Source organism: Vigna unguiculata, chromosome 9, assembly GCF_037176805.1.
Source record: "Vigna unguiculata cultivar grain cowpea cultivar isolate G323 ecotype 2 chromosome 9, ASM3717680v1, whole genome shotgun sequence".
Taxonomy (NCBI): domain Eukaryota; kingdom Viridiplantae; phylum Streptophyta; class Magnoliopsida; order Fabales; family Fabaceae; genus Vigna; species Vigna unguiculata.
This window is the reverse complement of record NC_140800.1, coordinates 30400841-30424567: the sequence shown is the minus strand read 5'-3', so window position 1 is coordinate 30424567 and position 23727 is coordinate 30400841. Positions and strand designations below refer to the sequence as shown.

General features: G+C 34.7%; 2 protein-coding genes across 5 annotated transcripts; one reads left to right on the top strand and one right to left on the bottom strand.

Annotated features, from left to right (window-relative positions):
• The first annotated feature begins 1212 nt into the window (after positions 1 to 1212).
• LOC114164315 (phosphatidylinositol 4-kinase beta 1-like) lies at positions 1213 to 18058 on the top strand. Of its 3 annotated transcripts, XR_014984412.1 has the most exons (17): positions 1213 to 3227; positions 3709 to 3897; positions 3983 to 4031; positions 5542 to 5674; positions 5781 to 6264; positions 7009 to 7089; positions 7174 to 7293; positions 8659 to 8728; positions 13279 to 13376; positions 13459 to 13563; positions 14441 to 14494; positions 14645 to 14788; positions 14907 to 14960; positions 15035 to 15109; positions 15193 to 15252; positions 17079 to 17162; positions 17244 to 17292. XR_014984412.1 is itself a non-coding variant. In XM_028048947.2 (16 exons), the coding sequence occupies exons 1-16, from the start codon at positions 1755 to 1757 to the stop codon at positions 17343 to 17345; spliced, it is 3315 nt and encodes a 1104-aa protein (XP_027904748.2). In that variant the 5' UTR covers positions 1216 to 1754; the 3' UTR covers positions 17346 to 18058. The 3 variants fall into 3 exon arrangements, 1 of the variants encoding a protein (XP_027904748.2); XM_028048947.2 differs by lacking the exon at positions 15193 to 15252 and having other exon boundaries at positions 1216 to 3227; positions 17244 to 18058; XR_014984413.1 differs by lacking the exons at positions 15193 to 15252; positions 17079 to 17162; positions 17244 to 17292 and having other exon boundaries at positions 14887 to 14960; positions 15035 to 15115.
• Positions 18059 to 18952: 894 nt separating this feature from the next.
• On the bottom strand, positions 18953 to 21756 carry LOC114196100 (succinate dehydrogenase subunit 7B, mitochondrial-like). 2 transcript variants are annotated; one of them, XM_028086625.2, is made up of 4 exons: positions 21532 to 21756; positions 21357 to 21425; positions 20816 to 20918; positions 18953 to 19320 (listed from the first exon to the last, which is right to left on the bottom strand). In XM_028086625.2, exons 1-4 carry the CDS (start codon positions 21586 to 21588, stop codon positions 19262 to 19264), a joined length of 288 nt encoding a protein of 95 aa, XP_027942426.1. In that variant the 5' UTR covers positions 21589 to 21756; the 3' UTR covers positions 18953 to 19261. The 2 variants fall into 2 exon arrangements, with proteins under 2 accessions (XP_027942426.1, XP_027942427.1); XM_028086626.2 differs by having other exon boundaries at positions 21357 to 21422; positions 21532 to 21736.
• Between the last annotated feature and the right edge of the window lie 1971 nt (positions 21757 to 23727).

Genomic DNA, 23727 nt, shown 5'->3' with positions numbered 1-23727 from the left:
GGTGCACCCGACCACAACGTTTTATGCCTCCTGATGCCAATTTGAGCTATAACCAGATTCTCATAGTGAAAGATGACAAGTTGAAGACTACCTTCATCACAAAAGACGCAAACTACCATGATGAGGTCATGCCTTTTGGCCTCAAGAATGCAAGCGCAACATATCAAAGGTTAATAGACAAAGTATTCAACCATTTAATTGGAAAGAACGTAGAAGCATACGTTGACGACATGGTCGTTAAATCCCAACCCAAGACCAACATTCCAAGACTTGTCCAAGGTCTTCGCAACCTTAAGATCCTATAATCTACGACCCAGAGAAGTGTACGTTTGAGGTAGATGGCGATAAGTGATACACTAACTTTGATACTAACAATGAGATGTGGCATTGACATTATCTTGTGACATAAATGTGAAATGTGAAGAAAACTTAAAAAAAAAACAAAAAAAAAAAACTACAAATGAACATATGATATTTAAAAGAAACGGTATTAAATGTAAATCTAACAAAAGAAACTAAATTGAGTATATTTTAAAACAAATAGGAAAGCAATTGAGAAAAAGACAAATATCAAAATTCAATTGAATCAAATACAACAAAAACAAATTAATGTCATAGGAGATTAAATTAGTAGTTAAAGCAATTATATATTTATTTTTAACATGCCAAAGACATTTAGTGTAAAATTAGACAATATTTTTTTTAAGCTCATGTTAAAAATCATAATATATCGTGACATTTCAAATTAAACTAATATTTTAAAATATATTAATAATTTTTCATTACCTTAAAGAAAAATAAAATTCTTAATCGCATAATATCTTACTCATCGATAATAAAAGATGAATACATAATATTTTCTAATTTTTTTTAATTCATGTATTTATACTCACATGATAAGTAATAAGCACTAGAAATTTATTTCAAATAAAACAAATTTTCATTCAATCATACAAAAATTGCTATTAATAACATTTTTTAAATACTTCAAATTTAACTTTCAATTTTGAATACCAATAATTGATTTCAAGCTTTGTTTTGTACTAAATGCTTTCACACTTAGCATATGAACATAGAGCTCCCGGTTTTTCGCAAACTTCACTCTAATCGGGAATGGAGGGAAATAATTTACTACCCCACGATCTTAGGACTAGGACTGTGCATGTGCATGTCACAGTTAAGCGCAACTTAGCATTTCTTTTTCTTTTATTTTTGGTTTTTATTTTTATGGTTTTAGTAATTAACTCGTGCCTCCCTTTGTCGTTCTCTCTCTCACAAAGAAAACAACCACCACTACCGCTCCATTGCCACCGATCAAAACGCCGTCGTTTTGGGCAGGGCGTGGAGATTCATTGCGGCATTTGATTTAATTTCACGCTCTCATGCGGTTAGCGCCAGATTCACATTTCGCGCAACTTAGGTACCTTCATTTCTTCCAATTGAAGTTTGTTGCAATTTTAGGGGGAAGATTCCACGGTTGTACCTGCTGCAGCTTCAATTTTCGATGTAACTTTATCACGAAAATATGTGGATTGTGTCGCTGTATCTTTTTCACGATTGATGCAAGGGTTTCTGGGAATTTGAAGTAGACGCTGGAATCGGATAACTGACGAGGGTGGTGATTTCGATTCGTGGGTGGGTTAGGGCTTTCGGGGAAGGTTTTAGGGATTTGTAGGGTTTAAGTATGCTTTAGCTGGTTATTTAATTCAAATCGGGCCGTTTCCTATTGGCGGAATGATTATGGTAGGTTGAGAATGGTGAGGCTCTTAGGATTGAATCGTGGGGAGGTCGATGAACCCAGGGAAATTGCGTCGAGGCCTAATTTGACAAGTGAGTCCAGTGAAAATGGGTGGCTCATCAGGTTCTTTGACTCATCGTTCTTCTGTGAGTGGATTGCTGTTAGCTACCTGTACAAGCATGACCACTCCGGGGTGCGTGATTACCTGTGTAATAGAATGTACACACTTCCCTTGCACGGAATTGAGAGTTATTTGTTCCAAGTATGTTACATGATGATACACAAGCCGAGTCCATCTTTGGATAAGTTCGTCATAGACGTCTGCTGCAAGTCGCTTAAGATTGCTTTGAAGGTGCATTGGTTCTTATTGGCAGAGCTTGAGGACTCCGATGATAATGAAGGAATTAGTAGGATTCAAGAAAAGTGCCAGATTGCAGCCACCTTAATGGGTGAGTGGCCGCCCTTGATAAGGCCTCAAAGTGCTCCTACAACCCCAGGAGGCAAGAGCCAAGTTTTGAATAAGATATTCTCATCAAAACAGCGATTGTTGTCACTAACATCTTCACCGCTCCCTCAGAGGTCTATGTCATTCTCACCTTCATCAGGAAACAATTTGCAGGAGGATGGTAGTCCGCAATCTACTGAGGAAAACAAGTTATTTAAGAAGTTTATGCCAGGTCCAAAAGTTAGAGATGCTTTGCTTTTTAGAAAGTCAGCGGAGAAAGATGACGATGAGTCTGAAAAAGATGGTTTTTTCAAGAGGCTTTTAAGAGATAGCAAGGGTGAAGATGAGTTGGGCCAGAAGATTCGTGAGGCTTTTGTCTTCCGTAAATCGTCTGAGAAGTGTGACGAAGATTCTGAAAAGGATAATTTCTTTAAAAGGTTCTTAAGGGATGGTAGAGGGGATGATGAAGAATCTGAAAGGGATGGTTTCTTTAAAAGGCTCTTAAGAGACAGTAAAGGTGAGGATGAGGATTTGCCCTCTAGTTCAGATGGATTCTTTAAGAGATTGTTTCGTGATAGCAAGAATGATTCCGAGGATAGAACACCCAATAAGACAATGGAGGATGAAGAAAAAGAGGGTTTTTTCAGAAAGTTTTTCAGAGAGAAGTCTGAGGATAAGAAGGATGGGAATGACGAAGGAGATATTGCAAATTCTGAAGAGAAATGTGCAAAGCCTGCTGAAGAGGATGAAAAAGAAGGGTTTTTCCGAAAATTCTTTAAGGACAAATTTGAAGACAAGAAAGATACAAGTGACAAAATTGAAGATGGTACAACCAATGTTGAGGAAGAACCCTCTGAATTTTCTTTGTTCAAAAGAATTTTCCGTGTGCATCCTGAAGACAGTAAAAGTAGTTCAGCCAGTGAAAACAATGGTGGGTTGTATGAAAGTAGTCCGGGTACAGAGAATTTCTTCCGTAAATTGTTTAGAGACCGTGATCGATCAATTGAAGATTCTGAGCTATTAGGGTCAAAAAGGCAGAAAGAGGTGTGTTGAACATACATTAACGTTTACATTTAGTTTATTTGTGTATTGTTTTAACGTGAAACCGAAATCTGCGAATTTAGCACATGCTAAGGCATCACAAATAACTTTTTTTCGATTATACAAATTGCTTAAGGCCACTATGTCATCTGATAGAAATCATTTTACAGCATCAATCTCGATCTGAACATCCATTACGTTTTTGGCAACCCCATTATTGGCTACCTGCGCTCCTTTTCAATAACAGTCATATCATGGGAATGGGCATGAATGCACGACACATTGCATTCATGAAAGATGCTTAAGAGATGATTGTAGTTGTAGGTTAGATTTTGAACTTAGAAGTGTAATATTAGTATTAATGCATCCCCAACTCTGTTTTCACATTCTTCATACCTTTGCTGATTTTAATATTAGAGACATGGTAATTTCTCATTATATAAAATTTTATGCCTTAACTGGATTTTTCATGTTACTTTGGCAGAAGCATCCCGGATCACCAAAGCAGCAAAATGAGAAATCAGGAACAAAACCTCCACTTCCAATTAATCCATCGCAGTTCCGGAAAGGAGCTTACCACGAATCATTGGATTTTGTGCTGACGTTATGTGAGACATCATTTGGGCTAGTGGATGTATTTCCAGTAGAAGACCGCAAAGATGCCCTGCATGAGGTTATTTCCTTACATTTTCCTTTAATGTTTTCTTTATCTAGTGCTTCTGACATGTACATATTCTTTGTTATTCCTGTGTTTCAAGTCACTTGCAGAGATCAATTTACATTTAATAGAGGCTCACAATATTGGAGGTACTTCTTAACTCTTAATGGTAGTAGTTAGTGATGTTAATTGGACTAAATGGATTCCACCAATATCTTGTGATGTTTTTCATCCTAGCATATATTACATGTTACGGCCAAAGAATTTGAAAATTTTTGGAGGCGGTATTTTATTCCCAAAGAAGATTTGGGCCCAACTGATACCTTAGCTGGGGTTAAAAGAGAGATTTCACATTGCAGTGGAACAGAACTGGTTACAGGGAATGAAGGAATATAAGAGGTTCGCAACAGGGAAGGCGGATTGATTACGATTTTGTTTTTATTGTTTGGCTATAACTGCGCTGAGGTATTAGTCACCTCTGAAGGAGCTATTCTTGAGGGATTATAGGAGTCTACTCTTGTAATCGATCATACTTAGTAAATAATACATCATTTCATACGAATTTGTCTTTTGGTTCCAAACAGTGATGCCACCTTCCGAGGTGAAAGATTCAAAGAGCTTATCTTTTTTTTTTTTTCTTTTCTTCTTTGCTTGGAATATAACTGTACTACATCAAGCAGATTGGCAGTGTTTTTCCATACAGTGATATATAGTTTTCTATCATGTACTGGAAATAGTTGTCTCTTATAGTTTTTACTTGGACTTTGGATTGGTGCAAAGGAGTCAAATGTGATACTAGTTTCCATTGCTAGAACTGCTTAAAATAGGATGGGATAGAGCACAACATAATGGAAAGCATTCCATCCAACAACATCCTTTTTTTTTCTCGCTCTGACACTGTCTCTCTCCATTTTGGTGGACATAAAGTGAAAGCATTTTCTGGTTCACCATAAAAGTATCCTAAATATGGAATGGTAACTTTTATCCATTTTGTTCCTCTGCCTTCCAGGATGTAAACACTCCTTCTGAGGCTCAAAAGACCCTTTTTATATAATTTTTCCATTTACTAATCGGAACTTCTCAACTTTACTGCTCTTGTACTAATTCCCATGCCTAGTACATTTCGTGGTCAGTTTCCAGTGCTCCAGCATCTTGCAATTGAATATTTAAAGACTTTCCTAGACTTCAATTGTCAAACTTTCAATATGCTATGACATCAAGTCTTCATTGTTATGGCCTATGGCACTGGATCATGCTCCCTCCCTTTTCTTTGATAATTAGCTTTCTTGAACATAAGTAAGAAATTTAAAAGCATAAAATATCTAAACTTGTGATAAGAAAAATACTAACAAAATATCTAAATGTTAAAAATCAATGCAAGCAAACAAAAACACTAACTAATGAAAACTGGGACAAGAGCTACTTACTAAGCATGAAGTATCATCTTTGAACCTGATTATATTATGTAAAATGACCAAAGTTTCTAATCTAAAACATATTCCATTCCACTCAGTCGCTCACCATTAGATAACCTAACATTACCTAAAATTATGCAATTTTGGTGTATCAATTCTGTTTTGTATTCCATTTGCTAATTTGCTTACAGTTTTTCTTTATTCTCTTGCTTGTATATGATTCTTGTTTTTCCAATATTCTTAGGAGTTTGCTTTCCGTTGGGAAAGGGCATGTACCGTGTACTTCATATACCTGAAGATGAAGCTATTATCTTGAATTCTAGGGAGAAGGCACCGTACATGATATGTGTTGAAGTTTTGAGATGTGAAATGCCAAGGTATTACTTGGATAATAATCCTCATGCGTTGTGGAAAATATTGCGCTTTGTAAAATGCAAACCATATTTCTGATATACTGTCATTCGTGCAAAACCCTTGTTATAGCAATTCCAAGGAGACATCTAGTTCTCAGAAACTTTCGAAAGGGGGGATTCCTTTGGCAAATGGAGATGCTTTCTTTCAAAAACCACCCCCTTGGGCATATCCATTATGGACAGCTCAAGAAGCATATCGCAATAGCAATGATAGAATGTCCAGATCAACTGCTGAGGCTATTGACCAGGCAATGACCCATGTGGCTGATGCAAAAGTCAAATTTGTTAGTGTGAATCTTTCTGTGAAAGCACCATTTCGTTGTAGGTCAGAAAATACTGTAGCAGATCTCTGTGATGGCATTACGCATCCTTCAATTTACAGAGATGGTATACAAGAAATGGCTAGGTCAGGACATGACAGTGATATGGAGTGGGTGCAGGTAGTATTAAAAGCTGATCCTGGGGTAAAAATGGAAGATATTGAGGATCAAACACCAAGACGGCGGAAGGAACATCGACGTGTTCCAAGTACAGTGGCAATAGAGGAAGTAAAGGTAAGTCTGTAACTTTCATTTAGGGATATTGATGATGATATCCCATTATATGATAATTTAATCAAGAACATGAAAAATTTAACTATGCATATGCAGGACACAAGTTCTTAGTAGTATAGAACCAACAGCATGGATTATGTAAATTCATTCTGTTCAGTGAAGGATCATGCTTTTCACACCTCGACGTGTAGTGTATGTTTGGATTGGATTATTTTAATAGGTTATTTCAATAACCAATTATAAATATAATTGATTATTGTTATAATCAGTTATATGAAAAGTTTAAATATATCGGTGAAAAGTGGATCAATGTAATATATTTTGTTTGGGTTGTCGACAATAATTGGCTTTATATAGTAAAATTGGAAAAAAGGGGTAAGAAGTTATTTGTATCTATTTAAATTAATCAATTGTTGATAAAATGGAAAACAAAATATAATTAGAAAATTTTCTTTTGTATAAGGAAGGATCTAAGATTAATAACATAATTTTCACCAATGTACCAACCAAAAGAGAATATGACTGTAAAATACGATTATAAACAGTTTATATGTGTGTGTCTGTACACTCACATATTCCGATATATTCCGAGTGTGTATAATCTCTGAAACTAATCAAATCCAATCATATGCAATACAAGTATATGACAGATTTGAATTACAAATTGATTGTTCATGTCTTTATTTGGCATTTCCCATTTCAAATTACGACTTTTGTTTTTTTTTAACACTTTAAATTTGCTAGGCTGCGGCAGCAAAGGGAGAAGCACCCCTTGGACTCCCTTTGAAAGGTGCTGGTCAAGATTCATCAGATGCACCACCAAGGGTAGGGCAATATAGTTGTAAGTTTTGTTTTTGTTTAGCCATAGAAGTATGAAGTTGTCGTACATAACATGATTCATCTAAACAGGCTAATGGAATTATCCCCAAAGCTAGTGATGCCTTGTCTGGTGAACTTTGGGAGGTAAAGAAAGAGAGGATCCGCAAAGCTTCTGTCCATGGGAACTTACCTGGTTGGGACTTGCGATCTGTACGTATATTTATCAATCCAAAGAACTCTTTTGGTGTGTCATAATTTTTTAATGTCATGAAGACTGGAATTTAATAAAATAAAAATGAAATGCATGACACACACATGTATATCACCCAAAGGAAAGTGTTTTATTTATTTATTACTTTTCCATTGGAATTGATATCCAAGTCAGAAAATAATGTTTTGCAATTGTAATAATGTATGAATTATAATTTCTAGAAAGGTTGGGTACAATACAGTGTTGTTAAATAGCCACTATAGTGCTGCTATTTACGGAATTCCGCCGATCTGTGATTACAACTCTGTCCACCATGGTGGCTGTGACATGTATCTGCATCCTCTTATCATCTCTGGCGAGCCTCTCTCCCATTGAACTTGAGTTAATATTATGCCAGTTTCTATGCATTTTAGTTTTATTTGCTTACAACTTAATCTTGTTTACGTATTTGATTGATATATATTGAATCCTTTTCTGAACAATCAATCAAAGAAAGTTCTGAAATGAGGAATCCTTTCTCTAAATTATGAATTCCCCTTAAGCAAAGTATTGGGTTTGAGGCTTGTGTACCCAGTAATCTCTGCTTGGAGAGATAACCCCTGTCATGCTGTTAATGTTCACACCTTGAACATATGATAACTTACTGTGGAAGATTCCTGTGCTCCTAGACCAAAAAAATGGTTTGTAAAAATTGAACTAACATTATCAATGAAAGAATATTCTATGGAGGTGCAACCATAAGAAAGTTCAACAACTTCTTGACAAGTTAGCTTTTTGTAAACATCAGTTTTTGAGTTGGAATTCAGCTCCTCTGCAGTAAAATCATGCAATATCAATTGGGATAAACCATTTATATTGCGCCCTATAAGAAAATAATCATGGATTTATATCACACCAAATTCAACCTTGCTTTGAAATTTTCTTCATCAATTTTGTGTGATGAGGTTAATGATTACCTGTACCAAATTCTTCATGGTTTCTCTACATAAAAGTTAGTCTGGCACTGAATATTCTTTGTTGGAACAATGGGCTGGCCATGGAAATTTGTCTATACATTTGACATGAAAGAAATATTTCCTTCATTCTTTGTGTGTTGTTACTGTAACATCTGTTTTACGCATATTATGACAGAATTCACATTCAAATCAAGAATGAGTGTTATAGCAATCAAAACTTCGATTTTTCCAATTGGTTGAAAGCTGTGATATTATATTCATGTGTCTTCATATATCAGCATGGTTTTGTAGTGTAAATTGTGGTCAGCTTTTTGTTCATGAGTTATTTGATTATTCTATTTTAGTACGTGTGCTTTAAGATCACAACTTTTGAACATGATGGCAATAGTTCCACTTTATTTATCATAGGTAATTGTAAAAAGCGGGGATGATTGTAGGCAGGAGCATCTGGCAGTTCAACTTATTTCACACTTCTATGGTAGGTGGTCTCTTTCAGACTCTTCCTATGCCGCCTCATGTTCTGAACTTACCATTCCTCTTTGAATGTGCAAAAAAGTACTTTTGCCTTTTTTGATTTTTTTGTCTTTTGGTATATGTTTTCCACAACAAGAATATTGTTTTTGAGTATGGTTTTAGAAGATGTATCTTATATTCCCCTGGACCCCTGATTCTTTATACCACTGGCTTCCCTTTTTGGATTAATTTTCATTTTTAATATCTGTTGATTTATAACTTGCCTATGCTTTAATGTATTGAGTATGCCCAAAATGACAGGATTAAGGGTCTTTGTTTTGCATATAATTCTTCTGAATATTAATCTGTTTTTTTTATTTTGTTGTGAGTAGGATATTAAATGCATTTAGAAGTTGGTAGAATGTATTACTAGAAGCTAACTATAAGCTAATAGAAGATTTTAGGATCTGCTTGTAATTATTACTTTAGGGGTAGAGTTCTCTATATATAGAGACTAATGTATTGTTTCAAATGAACCAATTGAATAAAAATCTTCTTTCTTTTATATTAATTCTTTGTTGGTATTAGAGCTCCCAATCTTAGGAGCCTTGCTTTCGCTTTTCTTTTTTACTATCTTAGTTACAGTTGCTTTTAGGGTTGCTTGAAGTGCACTCATTTCCTTTAAATATTGGGATTGCCTGAAGTGCACCCAACTTGTGGTTTTATCCACCCTATTGTCCATCGGAGTTGTTGTTGGATTTTCGCCGGTCCTCGTCGGACCTTCGTAGACCTCGCCCGACCTTTGCTAGAGTTGTTGCCAAACCCTCGCCGGAGTTGTTGTTGTCGTTGCTGCTACCACATCTGGAGCTTTTTTGTCTTATTGTTCTCGTTTAGTTAAGAGGGGGCTAAGGAATCCTATTATTTACTTAAGCATGACAGTTCCACTTAGCAATGTTGAGCTTCTAACTTCAAAAATACATGCTCTACGTGTGGAAATTGAACCTTTGAAATCTCTTATGCAGTCTACCAGTAAGTCACCTTTTGGTTCTAGCTCTTTAGTTATGACTGGTAAGAACTTCAATTTATCTTTTAATGTTTCTAAAGTTTTATGTAAGAACTCTTGGGTTCTCGACTCTGGTACCATAGACCATATGACCCCTCATTCATCTCTTTTAACATCATATGTTCTCTTTTTGGATACAACATTATTGTTGCCTTTTGCCATCCTTGAATCTTAAAGATGTTCTTTATGTTCCAAACCTTTCTAATAATCTTATTTCTGTTAAAAAACTTACCCATGACCTAAAGTGTTTTGTAACCTTCTTTCCCACTCATTGTGTTTTCCAGGATCTTGCCATAGGGAGGATGATTGGAACTGTTAAGGAATAGAGAGGGTTGTATTGTTTTAACAACTTGGGAACTAAAGATAGTATTAGTGCCCAAATAGGTACCTCTTGTGTCCAATCTTGCACTACTTTTGAGTCCTCTCAAATTTGGATTCTCCATCGTCATCTAGGACATCCCTTCTTTCCCATTCTAAAGTTCATGTTGCCTTCCTTATTTTCCAAAGAGTCTTTTGAGCCATTTAAATGTGATGTATGTCAACTTGCAAAACACCATCAGGCCACATATCCTCCTAGTAATACAAAGAGTGTCCATCCTTTTGATTTAATTCATTATGACATTTAGGGGCCAACATCAAACTATAGTATTTATGGGGCTAAGTGGTTTGTCACGTTTATTGATGTATATTTGTTGGCTGGGCATCTAATAAAAAGGGATATTGTTGCTATCATCCTCCGAGTCGAAAGTCTTTTACCTCCATGGATGTTACTTTTGATGAAACAAAATCCTTTTAACAACGTCCTTAACTTAAGGGAAGAGTTCTTTTGAAGCTGAGTCTTCTGAGTCTTAAGTTATTTTTAACCCTTTTATACAAGAACCATCTCGTAGTACTCTTAGTACTCCTGACACATCTCGTATGGATATCTCTGAAGTTGCTTCTTACAAGGGCATATTTGTTCCCAAATCGGGGCCTACTCTAGAAATTACCCATGATTTTGAAGTTGTTGCTAGCAAAGGCAACTCTGTTCCCGAGTCTGGGTGAACTCACAGAAATTAGTCATCCAAAGAATTTCTTTTGTATGACATATCACAGAAGACAAAAGAAATCTAACCTGATCCACGAACAACACCAATCATCTGACCCGGGGGTAAGTGCTCCTGTTTCTAACACCCTTGAACGTTTGGAAAATTCCTTGAATATTAATTGTGAACCTATCCTTGATGACTTGCTCATTGTCTTGAGTAAAGGAACTCGGTCTTTGTACCAAGTATCCTATTTCTCATTTTGTGACTACTAAAAACCTATCTATGCAGCACCAAAGTTTCCTCTCTGTCATTGATGCAATTAGAGTCCCTACTTCAGTTGAAGAAGCATTAAAGGATGAGAGTTGGGTTCAAGTCATGAATGAAGAGATTAGTACCTTAGAAAAGAACCAAACATGAAAAATTGTTAACATGCCACTGAATAAAAAGGTAGTAGGACATTGATGGGTTTATAATGTGAGTATAAATTTGATGGTACATTAGAACGTTACAAAGCAAGGTTGGTAGCTAAAGGATTTACTCAGACTTATGGTGTTGATTATGAGGAGACATGTACTCCAGTGACAAAGATGAATATAGTTAGAACCATTCTCTCATTGTCTGCTTACTTTCATTAGGAATTACAACAATTTGATGTGAAAAATGCTTCCTTGCATGGACAATTAGAGGAAGAAGTCTATTTGGAAATTCCCCCAGTGTTTAGGCCTATTGAAGAAGGGAATAAAATATGTAGGTTGAAGAAAGTCTTTTATAGACTCAAGCAGTCACCCCATGCTTGGTTTGGTCAACTCACTCATGTTATGATCTCCATGGGGTATCGACAAAGTCAGGGTGACCATACCTTGTTCATCAAGCATTCCCCAAAAAGTTAACTTACACCACCCTTAGTCTATGTTGATGATGTAATTGTTGCAGGACATGATGAACATGAGAAACAAATCTTGAAAGAAAAACTTGTTGCTCAATTTGAACTGAAAGATCTAGGAAATTCAAGTTCTTCCTCGGGATAGAAGTAGCTTACTCGAAGAAAGGCATCTTTATCTCCCAAAGAAAGTATATTCTTGATCTTCTCAAAGAAACAAGTATGATTGATTGTAAGACCATTGAAGTTCCTATAGAAAAAAACCATAAAATTGAGAGTGATGAAGGTAGTTCTTCTGTGAATAAAGGCCAATATCAAAGGCTTGTTGGGAAGCTCATTTACTTAGTTCACACTAGACCGGATATAGCCTATGTTGTGAGTGTCGTCAGTCAATACATGCATAATCCAAAGGAGAGACATTTACAAGCTATAAACAAACTCCTTCAATATTTGAAGACAAGTCCAGGAAGGGGATTATTGTTCAAGAGAAATGAACAATTAAAAATGGAAGTGTATACTAATGCACATTATGCAAGGTCTGTCACAGATAGTAAATCTACCACAAGATATTGCATGTTCTTGGGTGGAAATTTTTTGACTTGGAGAAGTAAGAAACAAAATTTTGTTGCAAGGTCTAGTACAAAACATTATGCCTGAAAATTATTTTAAATGATCTTAAAGTGGTATGTGAAGAACTTATGATCCTTTATTGTGATAATACGTCAGCTATTAGTGGTCATATCACTATTTCCTATGTCCCATTTGGGCTTCAGCTAGAAAATTTGTTTACAAAAGGTCTTTCCATTGAACGATTTCATGATCTCACATGCAAGCTAGGAATGATAGATATCCATTCACCAGCGGGAGTGTTGTAAGTAAGATATTGAATGTATTACTAGAAGTTGGTAGAATATTAAATGTATCACTAGAAGCCAATAGAAGATTCTAGAGATCTCCTTATAATTGTTACTTTAGGGGTAGAGTTCTCTATGTATAGAGACTAATGTACTGTTTCAAATGAACCAATTGAATAACAATCTTCTTTCTTTTATATTAATTCTTTCTAGTCATTGGTTATGCTTTATGCATCTGCTATGATGAGCATAGCAGGAGTGAAAGGGGAATGTGAAAATACCTAAACTAAAAAAATCATCGAGTTACTCTTTCATTTCCTTTCTATTCACACTCCTTTCTGGATCCAAAGCAAGCCTTAAGCAGCTGAACCTGTTTTACTTCAGAAATTTCATTCTCTTTCCTTTTAACTGTGTGAAATGGAAATCAAGCTAAATACAAGTCATGGGAGAGATCCTATTCTTCTAGGATCAAATGTATGTCTTTGTGACCTCTGTTTAAGTCCCACCTTCAATGTGAACCTTCATACATGTTAAATGCACTTGATTATAGTTGAATGCATTAGTTGGGAATTTATGTGGAAGTATGAAAAAGCAAAAATGGTATTTTCTAGTTGCACCTGAGATTTTCTGATGATGCATTGTTGAATCTTATTTTACTGTATTCTTAAACTAGGTTACTTCAGTAGGATGCAGCAGTTTCTTCCTTGAGTTTCTTGTTATGTTGCTTACTATCATTACATTTTATGCCAGATATTTTCCAAGAAGCTGGCTTACCTCTCTGGCTGCGCCCATATGAAGTGTTATGTACTTCTTCTTACACTGCTCTAATTGAAACAATTCCAGATACGGTGATTCCATGGTTACATACTTCATATTTATTAAAATTCTACATTTTTTGTCTTTACTAATTATTAAATGTGTGATTTGTAGGCTTCTATACATTCTATAAAGAGTAGGTACCCTAACATCTCAAGTTTACGTGAATTTTTCATTGCCAAGTATCAAGATGATTCTCCAAGTTTTAAACTTGCCCAGGTAATGTATAGATTCAAAGATTCTCTGTATTATTGCGGACTGACCTTGTTCATCTTATAAGATGCAATACTTAATTGAGCTTGTGTTCCACTTTCTAAAATACTGTTTGACATTTAAATTTTTTTTTTTGAGTATACAGATAGAACATTCAAAAAGAAAATAACTGAATTGAAACATGTATATCATGGTTATTTATTTTCCCATTAGTTTAACTGGGGAAGATTTTTTATCCTTCTTTGTCACAAGATCCCAATCCACCTCATGATCCATGACTAATACATATGATAAATATTAAATTCCAAGTCAACCTAACAAACCTGGCCACCTAAGAAAATTCCAAAATACTAACTTTGCATAACTGCGTAGTTTAGCATATGTACGTCTATGTTAAAAAAGGATTCCACAGACAACCCAGCATAATCTACTCTGAAATTCCGTGTTGTTTTTATACTCTGAAATCCCCTATTTATGACACCTGACAAGCATCCCATTACAAAATCACGTTCATGTTTTTAACCAGTGGCGTTCCTTTTTTTCTTTTCTTCTCCTAGGTAATCCTGTCTTGGATGTTCTATAGTAAGTTTTCTTTCAGTACATTCAAACATTCACTTGAAAAATGCATTCCACCGTCATATGTTACTTCTGCTGCCCCCATCTCCCATTTTTTTCTCCGGCATAATTGTCTAGAGCGATTTCTTGCAGGTTTTTAATTTAAAGGGTTATCCTCCTACTCCCATTTATCATTTGAATGTTGTTCCTTTCATCATGTAATAAATCTGTTATATAGTGACAAACATCTTTATTTTATGTTAAAAATATAAAAGACAATATCATTTGATTCAATATTTGATGTTTTGTTTACATGTTTTTGTTTCAGAGGAACTTCGTAGAAAGTATGGCCGGATATTCCCTGGTTTGCTACCTTCTTCAGGTCTGAAACCTTTTACTATGCTCATGCATACATTTTCTAAAACTGGTGTATTACCGGCTTAAATTGCAAATCAAATCATACTATTTTACTTTTTGTTATTGAAGATTTTCTACCCACTTCTCATTTTTTGCTGTTTTTAATTTAATCCAGGTGAAGGATAGGCATAATGGGAACCTCTTAATGGATGAAGAAGGTCATATTATACATATTGATTTTGGTTTCATGCTTTCTAACTCACCTGGTGGTGTTAATTTTGAAAGTGCACCTTTCAAATTAACCCGAGAGCTTCTTGAGGTAAAACTGAAATTGTTTGCTGGTTAATCCACATCCATACTTGAGTGTCCATTTGGTCATTCCAGACACTTACTAGCTTTCCTCTATGCACCTAACAGAAATAATGTGATTGTGCTAGGTCATGGATTCTGATGCTGAGGGAATTCCAAGCGAGTTCTTTGATTATTTCAAGGTAAAACATATATGGTTTTTTTTTTCTTAAACTAGCTCTAAATTTGTCTTATTCTGTTTCCTGATGTAATCCAGGTTTTATGCATTCAAGGCTTCCTTACTTGCCGTAAGCATGCTGAGCGTGTTATTCTTCTTGTTGAGATGTTACAGGTAAATGTTAGCTCCATGTTGCCCAGTGTTGTCCAATATTACTGTGCCTGTTTTCATTGACCAATTCCAATTTCTCATAACAGGCTGTGTTGTGAGAAAATAAGGATCATATACCTATAGAATTACAAATATCAAGATCACATGTAAGGTCATGGCTAAAGCTACTTATCAAAGAACTTTAATTTGAAAAAAAATCCCAAATGCATCTTATAAGTGACATCTGGACACATCACCCATTGACTCTAATCCTGTCATTCATGAAATAACCAAATATATTTGAGGTAAATTGTAATTTGGTAAGAGAAAAACTAGAGTTTGAGATATCACTGCTAGATTTGTCAACGTTAGTGATGAAGTGACATACATATTCACCAAATCTTTAAGATGACCTATGATTAATCGCATTTGCAGCAAGATAAACACGTATGAATTGTATGCTGAAGCTAGAGGAAGAGTGTTAAAATTACACTAATAAGGATCATATCTATATAATTACAAATGTAAGGATCACATCTTTATAATTAGAAATATCAAGATAATATTTGTATTATTCTATGATCATATCTTTATTAGTAGACGTTACCAAATCTCCTCTATTATTATATTGATTTCTTTCTCTCTATATAAATAAACCTCATGTGCTGTCACATACACACACGGTTTCAACTCGATATTTCCCTATATATTTATGGATCAACATCTAATTTTGGTTGCTAGTCCAATTCCTATATCTTTTTGTTCCCTGTTTTCAAATGCCACCTCTATTAGGAAGGGAGGGGAGGGGGGAGGGGGCATATTGGAAAGTCTCGCATCAGTTACCTTAATTCTTGTGGTGCTTAAATATCGGTTGAACAACTTCACCTAAATCAATTGGTTTTGGGATGTGCTGAGAATAAAAAGATAATATAAAATTGGAGGGCTTAAGAGATCCCTCTTGTGATCTTCTATTTATAATGATAGAAACTGATACAATGGAAGATGAAAGATCAAAAGACTACCCTAGATTCCTAAGTACAATTCATAGAGTGCACTAGGCTCATAGGTATAGCTGGAAGTAGTTCCCAACTCACTGCTCCCTACTTTAGACTTAATAATTACTCTTAACATACATAAATTTAACAATTATTCTAACAGGATGAACTTTGTCATATTACATTGAGATTCAAGCAATAAACAATTAATATCTTAGAGGTAGATGTAGAGCTTTGTGATAGAGGACGACAATCAAACATGCAATTCCCTGTAGATTGTGTATGTTCTAATTTTTCGGGAAGGAAATGGTGGAGCACTAAATATCCAGCATGAATATTAGCCCATGGAATAACCATACAGTTATCAGGCTGTGTATGCAATTTTGACGAGGTTCTGGTTTAATCTAGGAAAAAGATTTAAATAAAAATTTGCTGTATCCAGCATCACTGTTAGCCCATTCAATGTGTATGCAAGATTGACGAGGGCGGTTTAATCTAGAAAAAAGATTTACACTGTACTTTTCTTTTTTATAAAAGAAAAATTATTTTAAATTTAAGTACATGTTCAAAATTATAACATTAAGTAACTTTTTTCTTGAAGAAAAGGAAAAAGACTTGTAGAGCATAGTTGCTTTAGTATTTTTTTCTTGGAATTTAAAAATAGTGAATAGCTAAAAGTAGGTATTTCTAAAATGTGCGCCTATTAAAGTAGTTGTATCAGATAAACACCTTTTGTGATAACTTAAACAACGGGTCCTACATTTATTTGATCTAAGGTTAGAGAGATAGAGGTTTGAGGTTTCCATATGTCCTTGCCTTGGTAGCTTGATGTAGTCTTATCTTGTAATCTTAAATCATGATCTGAAGTTACACCTATTGTAGCTGATCTTTTTTTGTAGTCGTGGGAGTCAATTGTGTGTACATTTTTTATTGTTATTATGAACGTGGATGGGCATGCTTGATTTTCTCAGCTAATAGTTTTCTAATGTCGTTATCAGGACTCTGATTTCCCCTGCTTTAAAGGTGGTCCACGGACAATACAGAACCTACGAAAGCGTTTCCATCTCAATTTAACCGAAGAGGTTTTAATATTAATATTAGTTACTCTCTAGACTGGAATTCTTTTTTGCCTGTTCGCTATAACTTTTTCTTTCTCCTGGCAGCAATGTGTATCTTTGGTGCTTTCCCTCATTAGCAGCAGTCTGGATGCATGGCGGACTAGGCAATATGATTATTACCAGAGGGTTTTGAACGGGATTTTGTGAAATAGTTTGTCAATGATGATCGTTTGCTTGTTCCCTTTTGACTAAAGCTCGCACGGTGATTGTTCATCAAATAGTATTTGCTTTTATAAGTCATTGGAGGATGGTTGGTTCACTGTGATATGGCTTTTAGAGTTTTCTGAGAAGAATTAATAGATGGCAGAGTGCAGCCTCTATTCTCCTTGTGAGGGTGGGAGGAAGATTCTGACGCGAAAAAGTACTTTCCACAGTCTTAGGCTAAATTTACTTGAGCCAAGTCTTTTTGATTTTTTCATCCTTGTTTCTTGTGAATGAAGCTCTGCTGCCTGGAGAAATTGCACAAGCCCCTCAAAAATGCTGAGATGGTGCAAATTGTACAGTGATTATAGCGGGAATACGGACCAGATTTATATTGGATGTGGGTATGAGTTCTGTGTAAACTGTTTGATTGGTTCATCCAAGTCTTTCCGTTGAGCTGCTCAGCATATACCGACCTGTTATCATTTTGGATATCTGTTAACATGGGCAGACCATCAGTTGGCAAACTGCTGTTATTTTTTTCTGATCTCAGCTGATCAATGGCGTCTGTCTTCCCAGATTTTATTCTTCAATGCTTAAACTGGAAATTGTTCTCAAAATTCTTTGATGATATTTGATTGTATCATGTGTAATCGATCCTGTTTACTATCACGGTGAAATTTGTTCACCTTCATATCTATCGTAAAGTTTTGGTGGCATAGTGTATCTCGAGCTATTTTTTACTTTTCCTTAATCATAATAAACTATATTTACAGTGTTTGATTTCACAAGCCACGCCTTTTGGAATTATATTTTACGGCATTCATACGCTTGGCAAATCCAATCATGTATTTGCAAGTAAAGCTCCGTAACAGATTCAAGGACATTAAAAAATTTGTTTATCATCCATATATTGAGGTTGATGGCTCAATTCGATACTAAATGGTTTTGGAATATTTCATTGAGCAATTCAACAAAAATATCTACATGACCATAAAACAGAACAACTGCATAATAGAATTTGAATTATGATATTTAAGTAGCTAAAGAATGTACTGTAGGAACCATACCACCCTGGTGATAGAAATATCTAACCTTCAATATTGAGGATATGGAGAAGGTAGTCATCATTCTATAAATATTTATCAAGACCTAAAATGTAGTTAAGTAATTTTTTAAACCCTAATTTTAAAATTTAAAATATTACAACATCCTAAATCTTAAAATTCAAACTCAATAGAGTTTTTAAATTTCAAAATCCATAACTAGAGACTAAAACCATACCTTAAAAAATAATACTTTTTGGGTGAACGGAGTTCTATGCTCACTGGTTAAAGATAAATCACTTGCTTTTGTAAAGCTATGAATTTTTCTATTTCTCTTTCTTACTTGAAAATTAATCAATAATTAATTTAAAATAAACATTATTATTAATTAAAAAAAAATCAAACTTGCTTTAAACTTAAAAAAAAGGTTTGGCAGAACTCCAGCCTACCATACAACGATGTGCCAAAATATATGTCAGGCACTAGAGTTTGCAATTCTCATTAATACGATTCGACCAACAACGGATTACAGTTCCCATTGATATATGATTATCACATTCAATAACATTTCAGGCAAAGCTTGATTATAGAATTGCATTAAACAACTAATAGATCATCACACCCGACACCTCATTATTACTCGCCCTCAAACTTGGTTGAAGGAATCATATCTGTTTCTCAGACTGAAGCCATGAAATTGTATTTCACTAAACAGTATAAAATGGTGAAAAAGCTGCCCATGCACAGACTATTTTGGTTCAAATACTTTTCTGCTTATTCTGAAATGGCTAATAACAGTCCAAATTGTTGCCACAAACATCCAACAAAATACAACTAACTCCCAATATTCGCTTTTGTCAAAGAACTTTCAGAATGTTACTGTTTTTGTGCATCCTCTCGTGTAACAGCTCTAACATATATTTCGTAACAGCATCCTGAAACGTCATAAATAAGCAAACAACATTGAAAAGATGGAACAGGTAGAGAAATTAGAATGAATGTTTCAAGAGTAGTAACATACTACGAACTAGGCTATATTCAAGATACACATGGATAGGTAATGCAAAATATTTTTGTGCAGAATCGTCAACTAATGAGTGCTATCATGATATTATTATTCACACGTGTTCCTAGTTGTGAATAATGCCAAAACACAGTAAAAGGTGTCCATGAAAAGAAACAACTGAGAAATCAAGATTTCAACAAGCTAAACAAATTTTACCAAAATCTGAAACGTCTTAACAAATAGCAAATAATAGAATATTCTTTACACTGCTGAAAGTGATCATAATATAAATAGACCTTTAAACAACTATGCAAGTAGCCCATATTGTTCAATGCTAGAATTGCTAACATTTGAGGAAATGATCTGCATGGAAGAAACATGTACACAGAATATACTCAGGAGGAAATATGTCCTATTGGCTCTAACACAAAAAAGCCCTCTAACAATGACAATATCAAAAAGCCCAAGGTTAAACACTCAAGGGAATAGAGAGTACTACGTCCTTTTTTCCAAAGTTATTATTTCAGAAAAAAATAAATAAATCATAAAGTACTTTTCATAACCTATCATACTAATCCAAATTTACTGGTGAAGCAATCAGGTTTCAGTAATCAAACTGCAAAGGCAATGAGGCACATGCTATATTTCCAAATCACCGAGGGCAATGCCTAAGCCAAACAGTAAATCTGGCTCAGACCATTTTCAACTAAATTGTTCGTGAGTTTGATCTCATAGAAACCAATTATTAACTCATATTTGAACAATTCTTTTTCATTGAAGCTTACCACATGTGCATTTAGCTGGTTATTTTAGTTTGGAAAACACCACCAAGACCACTTCAACTGAAGGACACCCTTCTCAAAGAACTAGGTAAGACTAAATGATATAAGAACTTACAGTATCTTATCGATAAAACTTAATCAGATTTTTTTCTGAAATTGCGCAAACATAGAATCATCAGAAGCTATTGATTTTGGAAAAAAATTCACATGTCAGTTACCTGCTTTGAGAACCTAATAGAAAGAAATGAAAAACCATATTTTTTGTTCAAAATTATTATGGTTTTGAAAGTTAGCCAATTGGGACTACACGGATAAACTTAACATTTAGAATGATTTGTGAACGACAATAAGGCCAACAAATTTGAAATGAAACAAAAACAATATTCGAAGATAAATCATGAGTCCTGTTCAAATGATTAAGCAACTACCAGACTTAAGATTCCAAACAGCTTCACAAGCACATAAACTGTCACAACAAAGTCCAGCTCATTAACAAGCGATTTCAATGCTTAAAGGATAATAATAAAGTACTACTTACAGTTTCATTTTTCAAATCAAAGTCTTTCAACTTCCATTCACAAACCACAATACCACAAAAAAACCCTCACTCTTTCAACCAAAATAAGAGTTAAAGACACATACCTGCAACAACAACAACCGTGAGAACATCCCCAATTCTTTTGAGCTGTTTTACACTCTTCTTATACGATTTGAATGGTTTCAGAATTGAATCTTCAGCTAAGAGCTGCAACAAAAATACAAGCGATAAAAATGAATGCACAAGCAAACAAATGTGTGCCAAGAGAGATAAGCACGTTAACTTGTACAACGAATTTGCAAAAGCTAAAAAAAAAAATTAAAAACTACAAAATAATTTCTTTATTTCTTTCAACGATACCACAAATAGCAAATGACAAATTCGTTGAGACAGGATCAAAATCACGTTTCAGAAATTTGCTTAATCCCGAATGCCAAAATTTGTTTACAAAATGAATCCATCAAAAGAAAACTCTCCATTTTTACTGACTAAGTCGAGAATGAGGTCTTTTTAAACCCTAATTTGTCTATTGCCAAATTAAATAAAAGAAATTATAAGTAGAAACAGGTGATCCAGATGCACGAAATTACTTTAATCGTGAAAAACAATAACAAATCTAACTATAATAAAATAAATACGCCTTACAGCTTTTTCACGAGGACCAGGCTCAACGTGGAATCGACGGCGCGGAAAAGAAGCGGATTCTTCAGTCTTCTGATTTCTCAAAAGGGATTTTCGGTATAAGATAAAGGAAAACCGAATCGTTAAATGAAATTAACAATTATATTCAATATGTCATAGAAATGAAGTATAGGAATACCTTGGACTGAGTTACAAAATGGGAAGCAACGGTTGTTTTCTTCAACAAGAACGCCATTTTCTCGAAGCGCTTTGAGGTGAAACGACGTCGGTCAAGTTCAGAACTCTGAGAAGCAAAAAAGAAAAAAGCGAAGCTATGTGAAGAGAGAACTCACGAAATCTATAACTACTCCCACTCAGACTCCAACTCCTCCCTATTGGATCAAATATTGTTATTATGACTTAATTATGTCTTTAGCTCTGAAATATACTTTTAATGATATGATTTTCTTTTTTAATTTTTTGCCAATTGAAGATACATATACCATGATATTTGAAATTATTTAACTTGCATACAAAGTTTTCACCTTCAAAAATAATACAAGAAACTATACATTTATCTAAAAATAATATAATCTTTAAATTATATTCTCATTTTTTTATCATTTGTTAAATTTTGGGTAGCGTTTGCATAACAACTTGTAAAAGGAAAACTAAAAGAAAAAAAAATGAAATTAACTTTCTATAAGTCAAAAGTTATGTTATGTATAAACTATTTTTTAGAAACTATCAAAAGTTAAGTTATGTATAAACTATATTTTAGAAGTTATATAATGTAATTTCTCTTATTTTATTTTTTTTATTTGTATGCAAAATAAATGTTATGAGATGGTTGTTATTAAATTTGATTTTGATAAAAATTTTCTTAAAAAAAAAAATAATAACGAAACTTATCTGACAATAAATTTTTAGTGAAACTTTGCATAGAAATGTTTAAGGAAAACTTAGAAATGACTAAATTTGAATGAGTCTCATTTGATTACCATGTTATTTCCTTATGTTTCTATGTTTTGGCTAAGGAGTTCTCGGAGCACTGGTCTATAAGTTATTGGTAAGTTGTTCTTGCATTTTTAAGACTGGAGGACATATCTTTTAATAGAAGTTTGCATCTTTCGTAACAAAAGTGGTTTTAGCTTTATCACTTGTAGCCATGAGTATCTGGTTATACCTTGAATAAACATCTAGCAAACTTAAGAGCTAATATCCTGTTGTGTCGTCCACCAACCGATCTATATTAGGAAAGGGGTACATGCCCTTTGGGCAAGCCTTGTTATGTGTAGTCTTAGTGCACATGTGCTACTTTCCCTTGGCCTTCTTAACTAGGACAACATCGGCCAACCAAGTTGTGTAGTGTGTTTCTCAGATAAAGCTGACTTGTAAGAGTTTATCAACTTCAACTTTTGTTGTTTTTCTCTTTTCCTTTCCTAACTTTCTCTTTTTTTAAGACACTGGTATTGCTTCTTTATAAACGAACAACTTGTGGCAGGCTACCCTTAGATCAACTCCTGGTATGTCTACAGTTGTCCATGCAAATAGTCGACATTCTCTTTAAGCGATTAACCATTTTCACCTCCCTTCCTTCTTGTATGGTGACAAGCTTGGTATCCCCCACTAGTTCAACTCTGACTTCATCAACGTAAGGGTGCATGTCATCTTCGAAAAGTTCTAACTTCTTGAATGCCTTCTAGCAAAGGATGTGTACTGAGCTACCTTGATCCATCAATGTTTTCTTGACCGTGAAGTTCTCGAACTCAATTGTTATAACCATAGGGTCATTCTATTTAGGATCTATGGCCTTGAAGTTCGTGTTTTTAAAAGTGATTGGAGGCATCATTCTCTTAGACAACATATTAACAACATTAATTGACTGCATTACTCGCAAGTGTCTCTTCCGAGTTGAAGTTAAGGATCCACCCCTGACAAAAACTCCTAATATGGTGTTGATCACCCCCCTTTAACAAGGGTTTATGCTCAATCAGTCTTTCTTCTTAGGTGGTTGGGGCCTCTATTGCCCGATGATCTTTGTTGCGATCCCTACGACTCTCTTTTCGTTCATCGAATCTTTTCAACTCATCCCATGAGCCTTCTCCCTCATCCTTCCAGACCAATTGTTTGAGATGTTTGGACTGCATGTGTTCTTCAATTTCATATGTTGAGTGCTACACACTCATCGATTGTGTGTCCAAAATTGTGATGGTATCAATGCCTACTCATGTCTGCATTATGACGCATTTGGGCTTTTTGAAGGACCACCAACATGTATATATGAAGCGCTTCCTCTAAAACACAAGACTTTGGAGCATTGAAGGGTTGTATTGGGCAAACCTAAAAGTCTTCAATTTTCAGGCCTTCAATTCGCCTTTGTTCACATGTTCAC